At 38.7% G+C, this 18,547-nt stretch overlaps 1 protein-coding gene across 2 annotated transcripts in view; it reads right to left on the bottom strand.

The window, feature by feature from the left end:
• slc16a2 (solute carrier family 16 member 2) overlaps positions 1-18,547 on the bottom strand; it is a 38,279-nt gene that overhangs the window by 14,045 nt on the left and 5,687 nt on the right. For both annotated transcript variants that reach the window (XM_061835241.1, XM_061835240.1), the window contains exons 2-4: positions 10,125-10,269; positions 8,902-9,388; positions 6,709-6,852 (exon numbers count right to left, since the gene is read on the bottom strand). In XM_061835241.1, coding sequence (XP_061691225.1) covers positions 6,709-6,852; positions 8,902-9,388; positions 10,125-10,269 — 776 coding nt within the window. The remainder of the gene's footprint in view (positions 1-6,708; positions 6,853-8,901; positions 9,389-10,124; positions 10,270-18,547) is intronic.

Here is an 18,547-nt window from a genome sequence, read left to right on the forward strand (position 1 = left end):
CACTCTAGGGTGTTGTTGTTTTGTTTTTTTACTTCATTGAGGATTCTATGCTGTGCTGTTGCAATCATCTTTGGAGAACAGCCACATATTGGAAGAAAACCAACAGCAGGTTCTCCATTTATAGGCCAATTGTCTAACTCTGGTCTGATGAACAGCAACACTGGAGATAACTTTTCTAGCAAGTCCACTATTCTTAATTGTAAGTGCTCTCAGATGCTTCTTGAAATGTGACAATTGTCACATGGGGTTTCACATTGAAACGGATTTTTCCTGTTCACCAATTCCTCCGGGGATTTTTCAGGTGTCGGCCAGTATTCCAGAACAAGACACTTTGAATCTTTAAGGTCCTCTGTCACAAAAGTACACAGGCACATGATGGCATTATTAGTATTAATATGACCATTTGTTTGCAAGAATGCCACAAGACTAAGACATATTTTCATTTGGTAGAGGGTTTCAGCATGTGAAAAGGAAACTTTGGGTGTGTTTGGATGTTGTGCCTTAAAAAAAGTCATATCTTAACAGGTTTTGAAAAAAGTATGTTGTGGATGTAGGGAAGAGCTATGATGTTACATATGCTTACGTACATCATGGCCTCTGATTCAAGGTGAGCATGGAGAAATGACTACAGCAGAAATTGAAAACAAACCTCTTCGTAACGTTAGGAAAGGCACATTTTCAGGACAGGGACAATGGGTTATAATTTGAAAAACAAGTACTCAAATAACACATGGCAGTTCATCTCAAACCTACTCTATTCTACTGCCCTATCTCTTTTCTTGTCTTTTAGGACTGAATCACTCTTAGCAATATCCAGCAGTTTTCCATTATGGAAGTCTTGTATGTTTGCAAATTAGGATCTGCAGCCAAACTGTTGAAACTTGCACTGAATGAACTTTGATTCAGTGCGCTAATATGTAATATGTCTGTGCCAAGGGCTCAGTCAAATAAAGAACGGTTTCATAAGAAGTTGATAGTTAATTTGAAGTTTTCTATTTAATGTAAAGGCTGGTATTTTCATTTGTCTGGAAATGCAGGAAATTGTGTTCTTTTGATCTTCACCATGGAAAGTGTAATTACATACCGCAATTCCAATGATGTTGGGACGTGTGAAAAGTAAATAAAAGCAGACTACAATGTTTTGCAAATCTTTTTCGACCTGTATTCAAATGAATGAACTACAAAGATATTTAATGTTCAAACTGATTAGCATTGTTGTTTTGTTGTTTTTCTTTTTTTTTTTTTTTTTGCATATTCTCTTACTTTGAATTTGATGCCAGCAGCATTTTCAAAAAAAAAAAAAAGGAAAAATAAAAAACACCTTTCTGGAACATTCCAAAGGTGGACATGTTCAATTGGGAACAGAAGAGTGTCATAATTTTGGAAAAATGGTGTGAGGTTGATCCCTGGATAAACAACTTCATGAGTAAATAGTACACAATTTAAAGAATACTTTTGTCAAAGTATAATTGGAAGGAATTTAGGAATTTCATCATTTACACTAAACTTTACACCAATCTGTCATCTGGGACGGACTGAGTCAAAGTGGGAAAAGTATGCTGTGGTGTTACAAGTCCTTATTCCAAACTGCTTGACTTTTTGGAAATCATTGACATGGTGTCCTCCAGGTCAAAGAGAAAAAGATCCATCTGGATTATTATCAGAGCAAAGTTTAAAGCCAACATCTGTGGAGATATAGGGGTGTGTTAGTGCCCATTGTGAAAGATCAATCTTGTGAGCAATAAATAATAGAATTAATTATTATGAACTACTCTTTACTTGTGTTCTTCATATCTAAGTGTTCAATATAAATAACATTTAAAACATAGTGGGAGACAACTCTTGGAAAAAGCTGAGTTCTGACATACCTCTCTGAGGGAGCTCACTTAGATAACAGAAAAATAACACCTGAAAGCAACTGGTAGCCCAAAAGGGATCATAGTCGCCAGCCAGTCTCCGGAGCTAGCTAAAACTGGGGATATCTGACAGAATGTTTTATGAGTAAGAAATGCTGGAAAAGCTGAGATCATCTGAAAGAGACAGACGAGCCATGGCTTAAAGCCCCCTTGCAGGCGACAAGACACCATTAGAAAGTAAGAGGTCTTGATCAACTGATAATTCGTTGTAATGGAAGAACACCAAATATCATTAAAACTAAATAGATATTTGATTATACTGCATGTATCGACTGCATGTAAAAAAAAAAAAGTGCTGAGACACGATTATAACTCAACAACTGGAGAAGAGGGTGTAAAATTAGATGCTGGGACACGATTACAATTTGTGCCAGGAAAAAAACTTAGTCCGAGACAGTCATGGGTTTAGAACAAGGTGGGTAAGTCCCAATCTGTAGTGTATTTAAATGTATATCTTGATATGACTGTTTGGCATTTACATTGTTCTGGCGAATTGCTGCTTGTTTGAGGCTCCAAATAAACATCCAGTGTTCAGTTTTAGCTCTTGTCTGTTGGTTTTCCTTGTCTTTGTCTAAATTTACTTCTTAAAACTTCGTAAACTGCATCAAAATCCAAGTCCGTTGATTAGCCACCACCTCAGAAGAGAAGAAGCCTGTGGTGAGAAGAAGGGCGGACGAGGGCATTTACCCTGGCTGTGCCATCTGCCTGTCAGGGGGGTGTAATGCCACTGCGTCGTGTGCCATCTGCTCCTGGCAACAGCCTCCTCACCTGCCCCTCGTTTGTTGATTGTCATGCATTTAAGCCTTACGTGTCATGTTTTAGTTTGCCAGTTTGTTGCGTGAATGTACTGGCTTCTGGTTTTGAGTGTATGTGCCTCATTGCCACATCCCAGGATTTTTGTCCTCATAGTCTTGTCTTGTATTCCATGTCCCATGTTTTTTGGCTTGAAGTAACCCGACCTTGTTTGATGTTTCTTGGACCTTGCCTTTTTTCTTCACATTTTTGTATTGTCACTTTTATGGACTGCCTTCATTTATGCTGATCTCAGGCTGCTATTAAACCTCTGTTTTACCTACGTCCTTGCCTTGGAGTCTTCCATTTAGGTCCTACCCCTTGCCCTGCCCGTGACACCAACCAGGGCCATGACTATTTGCGAGACACCACCATGGCATGGGTAACTTCCATAACTGTAAAGGCACCATTGTTGCTAAAAGGTACAAAAGTAGTAAAGTAAATAGTAAAGTTAACACTAAAAGAGTGCAACTTCTCTCTCATTGAAAATGTGGCATATTCTGAACTCCAAAAGATGATAACAGAAACCCTGCACTGTCTGTTGGCCAGGCTAGTTCTGTGTCTGTGTGTCTTCTCTTTTGCTACAACTATCAACTACATAAGTTTTAAAGTAATCATAGAGCACAGTGCCAAAAAGCATGCACGGAAGTGATCAAAATAATAGTTTTACATTCCTTTGGACAAACAGGTGTTCAGTGAAATGACTGGGACAGTCTAAAATTGATATATGTGACATTGCTACAGAAATTATATCTTGAGAACTTTTTATATTACTCCAGAATACCATCAGATAAGCATTGTAGACAATTATGGGTGGTTGCCATCAACTGCATTGATGCAGTGACGAAGAAGCAATGAGTGCCGTCAAGATATGATGTTGTTTGTTCTGAACACTTCCGAGAAGAGGACTTCTAACTCTCCAAGCTGCTCAAGAAGACTGCGATGCCATTTGGTTTTTCTTGGAAGTAGGAGTTAGGAACCTTTAAGGAGTCATTAATTAATTTGCACATAGCCTGAGGGTTTTCTATGATTTTATATATTTTTTAAATATTGTATACCGGTATATTGTGGTTGATTTCAAGTTTACCATAGACTCATATATGTATAAATGGGTATTTTATAGTGTGTGTTTATATTCACAAGAACCACTCCAGGCCAGCTCGTCACAGAAGGTGTACTTCCTCCTTGGAATCCATGAAAGAGCAACCAGCCCCAGCAGACGTTGGTGCTTGTGTGGAGGTTGTAACTTCAGAGCACAGTTATGCCTGCCAGCCTGATACTCTCAAGCAGAAGTACCATGATACGCTCCATAAACTCGAGGCGATTCAGACTGATCTCCACAATATAAAGCGTCGGGAGATGCGTGCCAAGGTCTGCATTGACAAGATCTTACATGAGCTGGGAGAGCAGAAGAAGCTGTCTGATGATAATCTCCAAATTCTAGACATCCCTGTGGAGTTGCTCAGGAGACCTGCTCATGAGTATTGTGGAGATAAGAAGCATTTTGCCACAACTTTACATTTTTACAGCTCAAAGGCCCATCAGTTTGTGCGAGAGAAACTTCATCTACCGCACCCTGCAACTATTCGATGGTATATTCATTGTATCTGTAAGTGTACATGTGCAGCCTTGTTTGACTTGCCTAAATGAGCGACCTGGTCCGTAGACCTCTTGTTGGATAATACAATTCACATTTTGTTCTTGTGTTGCATTCTCGATGGGTGAGTAGCATATTAGCCACGCCTAGAATTTCCTAGGAGGTGCTAAACCTTCTTCAGTCAAAGGCAGAAGCTAATTCAAGAAACCATAGCTCCTTCAGGATCATGCTTGATGGAATGTCTCTGAGGAAGCATCTTGACTGGGATCCAAAGAATCAAGAGATGGTTGGCTTTGTTGACCTTGGTGCAGGGTCACTGGAAGGTCGTGCAGGGGAGGCTACTGAGCCACTTGTTGTTATGGCTGTTGGCCTCCAGGGCCAGTGGAAAGTGCCTGTTGCATATTTTTTAACCAATAGTTTATCAGCAGAGATGCAGTGTCAATTGTTATTGCCTGTTATTTGTGCACCGTATGATTGCAATGTACATGTTTTGCTCTTGTTATCGATGGTCATACCACAAATAAAAAAATGTCAAATATTTATGTTATTTAATTGTACATGATAATATCAATAGTAGATTTCCACACCCATCTGACAGTTCTCGTAATAAGCATGTGTTCATTGATGCTTGTCACCTGCTTAAAAATGTCTTCATTTTTTAGTGAAATTAAAACATCTGTTGGTACAGGAAAATGGAAAGATATTGTACATTTGCAGGAACTTCAAGCTTCTGAAGGTTTATGTACTGCAAACAGACTTCATTTCATCATGCTACTGCCATGTGGCCTCATCCTGTTGCTGCCTGATTGGAGAGGTTCGAAGTGGAGGTTGAAGCTGAGGTTGAGGAAATTGTTTCACTTAGAAAGGCTCAGGAGGACACCAACGAGTTAGTTGACCATGAGGATCTTTCGACGGAGAAGCGACGACATCGACGGCATAGTTCACCACAAGGATCTTGTGTTAGCTTGGAAAATGTGTTAACTAGTCGGGCGATCGGTCACTTTGATGATGTTTGCGTTGCACATTTCCGCAATATTAATAAAAGCCAGGCAAACATCCTTGGATTGGTACTTCAGGAAACATTGAAAGTTAATATTAATGTTTGTTTTGAGTTTATAGTTTATGGAATTTATTCAATTCAGTGGAATTAAGTTGTGTGTGTGCCTCTGTCTCTGAAGACGCCACGATGCCTTTTTGCTCACCATGCACTCAGCACCAAATATAAATGAATCATTTTTTATGATTGTTTACATCATGTAAACTTTGAATGCTTGTTTTTAAGGTAAATGAACATAATTTTGTATTATTCTTTCCATTATGTACACCTTGAATGCATATTTTTGGTGGCTGTTGGGGGCCTTGGAACAGATTTAGCTATTTTCATGTAAAATGCGTTTCTACTTATGAAAGTTTCACATTCTGAAACGGCTTACGTAACGGATTAATTTCATAAGTAGAGGCACCACTGTATAGTCTGCCTCCCGCTTGTCTTGAAAGGTCCTCTTTTCTCTTTCGTTTGAACATTTTACATAAGGGCATTATTACATGCTAGTAAGCCAACAGGTTGCTAATGCTAATGAAAGTAAAGGACGTGAGGGCAATTCACCGGCTGACAGGGCGGCGCAAACGCATTTGCAAAGCATTCTGGGATATGTAGTGTTAGCTGTGCATGTGCTATACTGCCATGGCAGCCAGCAGGTCAGATCTAATACATATTTGATGTGATCTTGCGAACTAAATATAATTATATAATGGGCCAAATTTGGCCCACGAGCCTGATTTTGACATTTGTGTTCTAACAGTCACCGTTCCACCTAATCATGCAATTATGATTTCAATATCAATCAAAATAATCATCATTACTTTTTACCTAATTGCCCAGTCCTTCTCCCAGGGGAATTAGTTATTTACCGAACTCTACAAAACTGGTTGATATTAATGAGAATAACTGCCAATTTCATTTTCTTGACCTCAAAAAAATACATAAAGGGAATTTGCTCGTGAAATATAGTCCATCTGGACGCTATAGGTCCTTTAAGATGACAAAATTAAGACTATATACTCTAAATGGAGACCAAACTAAAATTGTATGACTACAGATCACAATATGAATTACCATGCAATGTCCATCATCTATGATATGCTTAAATATTTCATGGAATATGTGTGACAAAATGCATAGCTGAAATTTAAGAAGCTGTATGGATTGTGTTTCTGCTAACAAAATTTATAAATACTTATATAGCATAAGCACAATGTATCCCATGTGGTTAGATCCAATTACTGATCAAGCTGCGACAGTTTAAATTTCTACTAGATGTTCAAGGCTTCAAACATCACATGAAAAAAGACATGAAGCAAAGTCACTGCCTTCAAACACTCCTCTGTCATTCATTTCCTGACCTGCATGTAGATCTTCTTCAGACCAGGAATTAGGTCCCCAACTTTGCCAAAAGTGAGGCGTCCCACTCCTGATGATGCTCCGATACACACGAGGAGTACCCATTCCTTCTTGGTCTCCTTGAACTGCTCCTTGACAAAGTTGATCTGTGACAATGATTGAAAAAGATTGGTGCTACAGAAAACAAAAAAAATGTCACACAACCTAGTGGAAACAGCCTTCTGCAAAACATCCTCATGTCTTGTTCTATACTTAAGAAGTAGATTATGCACTTGGTAAAATGTCCTGAAGTAAAACCCAAATGTTAACTTGTGGAACAGCATAGCAGGAATATACTTTGTGTACTGTGCATATATTGGTCAGAAGCCAGCTACTCCGCCACACACAATCAGATACAAAACACAAAGCCAGCCTCTGACTTCTTTCCTGAACACGCTGAACTATTTGCGATTGTTTTAACAGTTTGTTATGGACCAATGGCCATAGGATAGGCATGTTTGAGGATACAGAAAGGCCATACAGGACAGCTTTCCTGAAGTGGTCAAGCCATTACAAAGGCCGGGGATGTGTTTACATCTGGACTTGGGCCTGAAATAACACGTCTGGCAGTGGGAGGCCGGAGCTGAAACATCCGAAATCTGGACACATGGGTATCAACTTCACAGTTCTCTGATGCAGTTTTACATTGCATCCTCAATAATTTGTTACATTTTCTAGAGTCAAGTATAAATTAAAATAAGAGCAATTGGATGTTACTATACTTCTAAAGATATCATCTGATGAGAAACTACAGTTCAAGAGCAATTCTCATAAACTTATTACAGTACAACGCTACTGACATGAACATGTCTGATCTTAACTATTGGTGTACCCAGCACACGTTCAGGTCCCAAAGGCAACAGAAATTTTGGATTTTCCATCTAGAACAACCCTGACATGAATGCTCTCAATCTACATTTCCCAAGTGAGCTGAGAGACTAAATATTTAAATACATAAGATTGCATAAGTCCTGGTTTGATCCACCAAACTGGTTTCTCCAATTCTATCACATACTAGAGAAGTCAAACTTCTTTCATTTGTCGTCACATTACATATTGATAAAGACTTTTGAGACATTTATTACTTGTGGGGGTCAGAATCGAGAACTAGTTCCAATTTATCGATGCAATGAGAAATTTATGCCTCCAATGGTATCATTTCTTCTTAACGATACTTTGCACAATATCCCATATCGTCGTGGTATGTTACATTAACGAAACACATGGCATAGACCTCCTTTAGCCACAAGGATTCATGGAGAGGAGGAGGTACTCTCTATCGTGGCTACATTTTTCAATGAAAGATTAGAAGGGTGCCATGTATGATTTGTGCAAGTCAGTAATCTCAGGTACGGGTTCAAAAACATCAAATAGCTGAAGCCTTTGTTGACTCGGTATTAAAAAAAAATAGGTCTAGCATATTCGACCTTCTGCATACAAAAATTACTTCTAGTGCTATTATTGCTGTTTATCATCCACCACGATCACCATCTATGACCTTAATCAATAATACAACATCTTTAAGTGAAAAAATTATTTAAACCTGACTCTGTGTGTGAGATCCAATTCCGGGTTTGATATTGCTAAAATCTTATCAATTCCCACCCCTCATGAAAGTGACCAGCCTCAATTTGCCAATCATGACAACGTCAACAATGTCACCATGACCAAGCAAATCAATGTGCTAAGTTTGGATGGAATGTAAAACTTTTCAAATATTTTCAAGCTAATTTAACAGTTATGTAGTGGGCATTTTACGCCACAAACAAGTACAAAGGAATAATTTTGTATTGTACGGTAATATGGGTGGATATGGCCACATAAAAAAGTGTTTGAATGTAAAGGGACAATCGGCCGTTTATTAGCCGTTATTAGTCCATTTTATCGAGTTGCCGGTGTGTGCCTAATGAGACTCGATAAAATCATCGAAAAGGAATCCGCGCAATAAACAGTATCAATAATGGAATCAGAATCACTGAATTCTGATCCTTATCTTATTTCCACCCTTCACTGCATTTAAGGACAACGTGAGAATATGCTTATTCTACAAGACACAAAAAATGGCATTCAGGAAGGTACAGATGGAATTATTGTTATGACGCACTTTGAGGCAGGGAAAAAAAATATGCAATGGAAGAAGAGTGCAATGGTCTTACCAGATGGACATAAGGCACAAAGTAGCCAAGTACTGCCGTTGCAACTCCAAATGCCCACACACGGTAAGTGAGGATGTGAAATACTCGCAGGTTGAAGTACTTTCTGATCCCCACCAATGCCTTCTGCCACCAACTCCCACTCTGAGGAGTTGCACCTGCCTGGATATGGGACTTAGCAAGGCCAGTTGATCCCATGCAAGGTCCAGCAGGGAGCAATGGCTTGAATGTTAGTGCCAGCAAGGCTTGCACAAACATAAATAAGCTTAAGATCTGGAAGGTTCTGCTAAGTCCCAGTGGTTCCACAGCTTTGGTCAGCAAAACCGGGAGACCCATGGAGAAGAGGCTGGCACCTGCCGTCACCACCCCATTTGCAAGGCCCAGACGCTGGCGAAAGTAGTGGCCAAGGATAACCAAAGAGGGTTGGAAAGCGAAGGAGGATCCACAGCCAAACAGTATTCCATAAGTGAAATAGCGGAGGCTCAAGGAGCTAAAATAGAAAAACAGACAATGATGAAATAATTGGGCGGCATTACAGGGTGATTTAGTCAGTCAGTATACGTTGAAATTATTACTTTAAATGACACTACAACATAAATTGGAAAATACTGTATTTCCTAATTGGCTTGAGCATAACACTCATGTTGACACTTTTTAAACTTTTTTATCTGCAAACATGAAAAAGGTTACCTCTGCATTTAACATATCAGTCTGTTACTCTTAAACAGTTTCTGTGTCTGTGTGCTTGCTCTGCATTGCTCGAGCATAATCTAATCTGCTCATTAGCCATAGGTGTTTTACATGGGACCTATAAATGCCAGCATGCATCTACAATGCGATGAACACTAGAGGGTGGTGAAAATTATTTTAAAACATTTTAAAACTAGACTTTATGTCCATGGAATTCATACCAGATGTCAATGTTTCAATTTCAAAATTAGAATAGTTCCCTCAGGCACCATGCATGCCTCATGTTTTAGACCAGGGGTTTTCCAAGTTATAGCGCACGCTACCCCAAGTAACATCAAATGGCTGGTTCACAAGAGGCTCACACACAGGCAAAATAGCTAACTAGTCAACCTTTTGCTGAATGAATCTGTTCATTACTATAAAACATGAAAGAATAATTATTTGATTAGTTCCAGGGGAGGATGACATAGAATAAATGTTTGCCACAAAACGTTAAACCGGGATACATTAATTAATAGGGAGCAATTGGATCTTACTTTGCAAAAGATGTACTCAGCAATCCGATGAATGCCAGGATTGCCCCACTGACGGCAGTTTTCCGACAGCCAAAGTGGTCCGTAAACATGCTGACCACAGGCGAACAGAAGAAGATCATCCCCATGGCAAGAGCCCCGACCCAGGCTACAGAGATAATGGAGACATGATGTCAGACTGCATTAGATCAATGAACGTGTGTTGTCAAAGTCACCTGAAGAAAATGAATACAATGAAACAACTGGAACTTCACCACAATGAATCAAAGCATGTGTAACAGGAAATGGGGTGTGTAAACATAAAAACAATAAGGATAGATGGATATTTCTTCTTCCGTCAAAACTGAGCTGGGAATAAAAAGCTGTACAAAGAGCCAGTTGTCTAAATTGTGCCACAAAACTCACATGTAAGTGAGTAAGTAAGTAAATTCCGCTGTACATGCGAAATGCATGTACAATATACATACATACAATACAAAATACATGACATCCAAAAGTGGATAAAGTCATTTTTTTGGTGCAATGTCCATGCGAGTGACAAAAACAGAGATCTAAATGACCACAGACATCATTCCAATGCAAACAAACAACTGTCTGGTTGTTGCTACCTGGGGAGCAAAGGTAAGTAACTTTGATATCAACCTTAACCTACTCTAAGTGCACTACAACCCACAACATTTCCCCAGGACTGAGAACATATGGACGGATTAACCCGGTCACGTGTCACAGGACACAGTCTCATATACATTGTGCCATTATATGCATCCATTGTACCAATACACATAAATGTGTTTTTTTTTTCTCTAATTCATCAAAACACTACAACTGTATATTCCCCTTCTCAGTGGTTTAAATTCAACAAAAGAAGGAGGTAACTAGGTTCTGCAAATAGCATCATTAGCCTGCGGGCCTCATACTTTTGTACAGGTATGTATACACGTCACTTTAAATGAGTCACAGTGCGTACAGTACGTATAAAGCCTTAAAGCATAACCGAAGAAAAAACATATGAGCAGTCTGGACTTTTTGGCACAAGCTGGTCATGTTTAGGTTCAACAACAACAATAATAAATAAATAAATAAATAAATAAATAAATGCATATGTAAATGAATGAATGAATGAATGAATAAATAAATAAACAAACGCATGAATGAATAAATAAATAAATAAATAAATGGATATTATATGGAAACAGTGAAGGTGGGCAGTCAGAAAGTTATGGCGGGTTGATGTTGTTGATGGTATTGAAGGTTCAGGTTACTGTTTTGTATTTAATGTGGTATTGCACATTGAGCCATTGGAAATGTTGCAGGGTAGGAGTGATGGGGTAAGTGGAGGGGTCCTTGTGATAATACCGACAGCAGAGTTTCCAAAAAGTTGTAGTTTTTGTAGTGACTTGGGCTTGAGACCAAACAGAAAGTTACAAAAATCCAAGTGGTATGTGATGAGCCTATGAACAAGAACAGCAGCAGTGTGGGGGTGAGGAATGTACGGAGATGACTGATGTTTTGTAAGTGAAAGCATGCAGACCGGGTGATGTTTTTGTGTGCTTGGGCGGAGAGACTCCTGTCGAGGATAACACAAACTATTCACCTGAGGAGAGGGGGAAAGAGAGGAATTTTCAAATGTAATGGAGAAACTGTCAATTTTGGCTAGCATGGACTTTGCACCGGAGAGTAGGTTTTCAGTTTTTTAACTGTTGAGTTTTAGCAAGTAGGATGAGAAATTTTTACTTCACAGGAGCAGTCAGTATGGGAGGACAAGGAAGATTGGCAGTGGGTTTAGTGGAAAGGTAATATTGGGTGTCATCCACATAACCTTGAAAGTGGAAGCTGAATTTACCAAAATACTGCCAAGAGGAAGGATGTAGGTGATGAAAATGAGGAGGCCCAAGACAGAGCCCTGGGAGACACCAGAAGAAATCTGGGGCCAATCGGATTTTAATGAGTTCATTTGAACAAACTGGAACACTGTAGGATGGTGTGTGTAATGTCAATGTCTGTTCAGGAGGACGGTGTGGGAAATGGTATCAAAAACAGCAGTCAGATCAAGGAGGATAAGGATGGGGAGTAGCCCAGAGTCAGCTGCTAGGAGGTATTTGGTGATCTTGAGTGCTGTTTCTGTGCTATGGAGGGGGTAGAACCAAACTTGCACCTTAAATACAACAACAATCGTCATCCGTTACTACAAAACTCACAAAGACGGTAAAATAATTTAGCTACCTGGTCAAGCATTGAGTATCAGAAACTGGTTTGGGAAGATTAAAAATAAAAATTATGTGATTGTGAATCTTTTACTACAGCTAAGTAATGCAACTAGCCGTGAAATAGTTTATGTTCACTGTAAGAACTTTTCATTTCAGTTCATAGGCACCCAACGTATTTTTCTTTCTGTCATTTACTAATGGGGTGAAGCTGTGTGACGTCTAGAAACAAGCACCTAAAATCCAGCTCCAAACGATAAATGCAGAACAAAAGAACGTTTCTAGCATTTACTTGTGGAATTTTTTTTTTAAGCGTGCAAACTTTTGTGGGTATAACTAATGAGTCAGCGCTAGAAGACGGCAGCTGTGTTATAGAGCAGATTTGTTGTATCAGATTACTTTGCATTACCATCACGATGGTAATAAAGCTTTAGACAAAAGTACACACTCCATCTTTAAGTAAGGTGCAAATTGTGAGTAGCTTTGTGGAAATATAATTTTCATACTAATGAATGTGTTTATCGAAGTGTTACCATTGAAAATGTCTTCTGTTGTTTTGGGTTTGTGATTGAACTGTCTTCGTTGTTTTTAAAATTGAGACCACAGGATATGAAACGTGATCTTTAATCTAATAACAAATGTTAAATGTCCAGAGTCAGCGTATCTAAGTGAATAAACCCGAGTGAGTGATTTAATCAAAGTAGAGGACACGGGAGGAATGCAATAAGTAGAGTATTTTTTGTAAGAATGGCAACATTTTTACGGATGTATTATTCCCTTCATTATGAATATTTTTTATTCTCCATTGATCAATTAGGTCAATTGTGTACCTAATTAGTCAATTAGGTACACACCTAATTATATTTGACCAACAGAAACCAGCCTTGGCTTTTGTTTAATGGTGTTCTCTAAAGAACCACCACTCGTCTGTCACTACAAAGTACACATAATGTAGTTTGGTCAAAAATAAAGTTCAAAATTCCAGCTTTTATTTCATGGTATTTACAGACCCTTCCCAAAAAATGTGAATATCTTGGAAAAGGTTAATCTTATCCATATTTCCATTTGAAAAGTTAAAGTATTTATTTGTTTATTTCTGCATAATTTGGGCTTCCAGCTCATAAAAGCCCACAAATTTTTTTTTCATTTTCTTTAAATTGTTTCCAATTTAAAAAAAAAAAAAAAAACGAGTTCACAAAATAATGAAATAATTGCCATTGCGCTCAAACCTAGATAAACACTTTTTTGTAATGTGCTACCAGGTCATTGAGGTTTAATGCCTCTTAGTTCGGGGTCAGCGGACTGTCAACATTTATGGTATGTATGTTGTTGATGCTTTTGAATGAAATCTGATGCAATTCCTTAATTGCAGAGAGTCCAGGAGGGACATTGAATAATGGGAAGAAGTAGTCTGTTTCTAGAAATTTGCCATCTGAGAAGTTGGAGGGGCTGAGACCAGAGCAGCAGTTTAGGTCCAGGATGTCTGATCCTTACTGTGTGTCAGAAAGTCAATAACTTATATTAAATTCCAAACTGGCTAGACATTAGGAGAAATCTCTGCTTAAGGGCAGAATATATTTCTCCACATGGATATTGAAGTCACTCAGCAGATTTGATGAAAGGGTGGATAGGTGAATGAGTGATAATGTATGGCAAAGAATGGATATACAAAGAATCGATGACGTTTTTATTGATCCCACAGTGATGAAATTCACTGGTTACAACAGCAAAAAATAAATATTATTTAAAAGGTATGAATGGGAGTGTGAATGGGATTTTATTTATACCGTATGTGCCCTGCAATTGGCTGGTGAACACTACAAGTGTATCCTGTCTCTCATCCGGAGCAGCTTGGATAGGCTCTAGCATACCCGCAACCCAAGTGAGGATAAGAGGTACAGAAAAATGAATGGACAGAGCTTGCTTTCTTGACCACTCAGTTAAGATTCTCCCAGTTCTGTCCACAATGCCTCATCCACAACACACGGTGACATAAAACAATGGCTACTTCTCCCACTCCAACTACGGGAGACAAATTCCTGGTGTTGTCACATGCTTGGCCAATAAAGCAGATTCTGATTCTGATGAATGAAAATTTTGCGATTCAGTATTAAACTCATAATAGACTCCAAAATTGCCATTTCTTGGTTACAACTGTCTCCTTTGTTGGCAAATGATAAATGGGTTTCATTTATACATGCTCTTTCTTCCATGAGAACTTCACAGCGGAACCACATTCACCATGAAGCCGTCAGACAAGTTATGGGTCGACTTAATCATTTTTCCAAGTTCCAGGTCCATAATATTGAAGTGTAACACTCTCTAGCATATGATGCAGAGCCACCTTTTCTCTTTCACTCTTCGCTCCAATTTGTCATAAGATACGATTTCAGATAGAGTCTTAAGCTGAAAGAAATGTGTGACTGAAAGGTGTGAATGAGAGTGACATGGAGTGGAAAAGTGAGGGAGAGGGAGAGAGAGAGAGAGAGAGAGAGAGAGAGAGAGAGAGAATCTAAGGTAAGCACCTGTGTATTTGAAGAAAAAATGTTTAGCAGTTGTTGGTAGTTAACCGAATAATTAAATTGCCAATTGTATCATACAGTATATGACTTTGAAATGCTCTCACAAGAATTACGTTGGAATTAGTACGACCATAAAATTATTATTGGACAGAACTTCACTTTTTTTCTATAACATGAGTGACATTGCCTACAGAAATTCCCTGGACTATTGTACAAAAAATTAAAAGTGGTTAGGTTGGAGATGGTATTTAGCAACATTAAAGCAATAATTAAGTACAATGTAACCCCGAAGGTCAGACGCAATGTTCTTCCACGATGCTGGTAAATCTTGAGTTTCAACATCTTTGGGGGGGAATTGAAATGGAAATAACCGGTTCCAATGTCAAATTGTAAGCTTAAAAAACCTTTATGATCTGTCCAGGCTAATAATACAAGGGTAAAAAAAAAAAAAAGGTAAACAATGTTAAGATACAAAAAAACTACAAAAAAAGAACAGGAAATGCAGTTAATTTGCATTGCAGATGCACCTCACAAATCTTTTTTCATTTTAATTTGTGAAAGACCTTATTTGTTTTTGTTTGTGTGACATTCCAGGCAAAAGATGCCAACACTTTGGTAAAATTATAAATTGGATAACTCTAAACACAAACAGTAAAAATGTACACAATTTTATTAAATTGTCATGACAACAGACATCTTTTTTTTGTTGACCACGATGATGATGTTAAGACTTCTCTTCCAGACCTGTTCTCTGATCCAGAAGATTACAAGTAATTAGTGCTATATTTTCCTCCGAGAGTAAGCCGAAAGGGTGATCAATTAGATGATTTAAGGATTTGAGTAAATGTAGGCTAAACAGGAGGTTAATGTAGAAATAATTCTAAATAGTATTAAGTAACTGCTTCTGACTGCAATGAAGAAATACTTTGCTCTGCTCCAATTGAGTTACTGCTCTGCCTGCAATGAAGAAATGCCTTGCTCTGCTCCAATTCAGTTACTGTTTCTGCCTGCAATAAAGAAATGCTTTGCTCTGCTCTAATTCAGTTACTGTTTCTGGCTGCAATGAAGAAATGCTTTGCTCTGCTCCAATTCAGTCATTGTTTCTGCCTGCAATGAAGAAATGCTTTGCTCTGCTCCAATTCAGTTACTGTTTCTGACTGCAATGAAGAAATGCTTTGCTCTACTCCAATTCAGTTACTGTCTCTGCCTGCAATGAATAATGCTTTGGTCTGCTCTAGAAAACGAGGTAAAAATGTAGGATAAAAAGGGGGGAAATCAAGGAATAATTATGATCATAATTATCATACATTTGCTTCCAATAAAGAAATGCTTTGCTCTGCCCTAGATAATGTGGCAGCCTCCTTGCAGGAGATAGCAAGAACAAAAACATCTAATCATCAGAACTGTTAGAACTGCTGCCTGTTAAAGAAATGATGACCACACATGTATTCAGCAATCTTCCACATATGCACACGCACATGAACAAACATTTACACCTTGTTTCAAACTGTTTTGCTTGTCGTCTCCTTTTTATAACATCCATGTAAATAAGGGGCGTCTCAAAACTAAATAAATAGAGGTGCCGAGGAGAGGATAATCAGAGAGTGCAGTGGTGAATTGTACGAGACAGTTCCTCTCCTCTCTCCTCACGAGACTTGAACTGGTGTCTTTGCTTCCTTTTTTGTCCTGTTTAATGAATGTCTGATTGGTGAACCTGACACTTATGAATAATCACGAAAACGGCACAGTGGAACGTCTGGTTAGAGCGTAAGCCTCACAATTCTAAGGACTCGGGTTCAATCCCAGCACCGCATGTGTGGAGTTGGCATGTTCTCCCCATGCCTGCGTGGGTTTTCTCCGGACACTCTGTTTTCCTCCTACATCCCAGAAACATGCAACATTCATTGGACACTCCCAATTGCCCTTAGGTGTAATTGTGAATGTGACTGGTTGTTTGTTTATATTTTCCCTGCGATTGGGTGGCAAACAGTTGAGGGTGTACCCCGCCTCCTGCCCAAAGATAGCTGGGATAGGCTCCAGCACTCCCGTGACCTGAGTGAAGAGAAGCGGCTCTGAAAATGAATGGGTAAAATCATCACAAATAGTCCCATCGGTATCACAACACCAGTCCAGTGGAATATACAGTGAAATATGCAGATTTGAGGTTGTGTTTTATTCTGAAATACATCATCATATTTGGATGGAACCTCTTATGGTGGAGACCTTGGGTGTTTTTGTATCCGAAAAGTGGACTGTTTTCTGAAACCTTAACAATCATTTTTAATAATTTATTTAAAAATCAATATGCATTGACATCCATGTATTTTGGGTAGGCTTTTATGATGAAGGTGGCGTTCACTGCTCTTTGGCATCTTATTGCCGTAATGCCTAGTATGGACAAAATTAGGTGGCTGGCTTAGATTTGGATGGGATCTCTCGTAGGGGCAACTTTGGGTGTTTTATGTTATCAAAAAGTGGAGTGCTCTTGCGATACCGCAACATTTTTTTAAATTTTTTTATTTTTTTATTTTTTAAATCAGTATGCAGTGATATCCATGTTTTATTCGCAGACAGGTTGGAGACTGACTACCGTAGTCTAGTATGGACGAAATAAGGGTGACTGGCTAGTGAATTATTTTTCTTACCTATATATATATATATATATACATATTTATATATGTATGTAGACACGCACGCCCACACACACCGTCAGTATGACAACTATTCAGACCCTTTAATCACTATTTGTCTTGTTGGAAACTAAAGCTTTGCACCAGTCTGGGGTCCAGGATATCCCAGTACTTCTGGGTCGTATACATACGGGGGTTCATTATCACTGATGAGACGCAGGTGTGCAGGGGACCTGCATCGCCAGGGCTGGGACCGGCAGGACCATGACACTGACCAGCCAATGGATACCCACTATCACAAATGAGATTCGGGTCCACAGTGAAAAATTGGCTAATCTATTGAGAAACCACAGCAAACACGTCACGGTAGTTTTTCTGATACCATATTTCTACACTGACAATGTCGTGTCTCTGAGAGTACATTGCTGGAACCGGTTCTACGTGTAAGTAGTCAAAAATAATTTAGGGTTATAGCTGTCCTAATTCAGGCTGGAAAACTAGAACAAGGCAGTGCAATCTTTGAAACATAGCAATGAAATATGTGTATCAACTAGAGATACAAAATACTGTATGGGCTATCAGTAAAATAGTACTACTTTATTTTTTTTCAGTACTGTATATGCACAGATTTAACTGTGGTAAAAAAAAAAATGACATCTTGAGTTGCAACTCACTATGAATAAGAATCCAAATGACAAAGGAACATCCAACATGTTCCTCTCTTTGAAGAGACAAGAATAATGGTTGGAATAATTATAGGCGAATCCTTAGCAATGGTCTTGATCCTGAACTTAGAACCACAAAAAACATTTCCAAAGACAAAAGAATCATTGGCATTGTGTGTATATTTTAGTAGTTCAATGCATAGAAATACCTAAATCCTTTACAATCTAAGTGCATTATTCTTCTATGCATCCAGCAACCTATTGTAATAACAACAGTCTTGCATTTAATGCTACAGTAATAGCCTGAAGTTCAAACTGAAAGACTTGGTACAGAAGCACATTCCAAACAGACCACATGAACTGGCTTTAGCAGGTCCTGAGCATGGCGGCTGACATTTCTCAACT

The sequence above is a fragment of the Syngnathoides biaculeatus genome, chromosome 11 (assembly GCF_019802595.1).
Source record: "Syngnathoides biaculeatus isolate LvHL_M chromosome 11, ASM1980259v1, whole genome shotgun sequence".
NCBI lineage: Eukaryota > Metazoa > Chordata > Actinopteri > Syngnathiformes > Syngnathidae > Syngnathoides > Syngnathoides biaculeatus.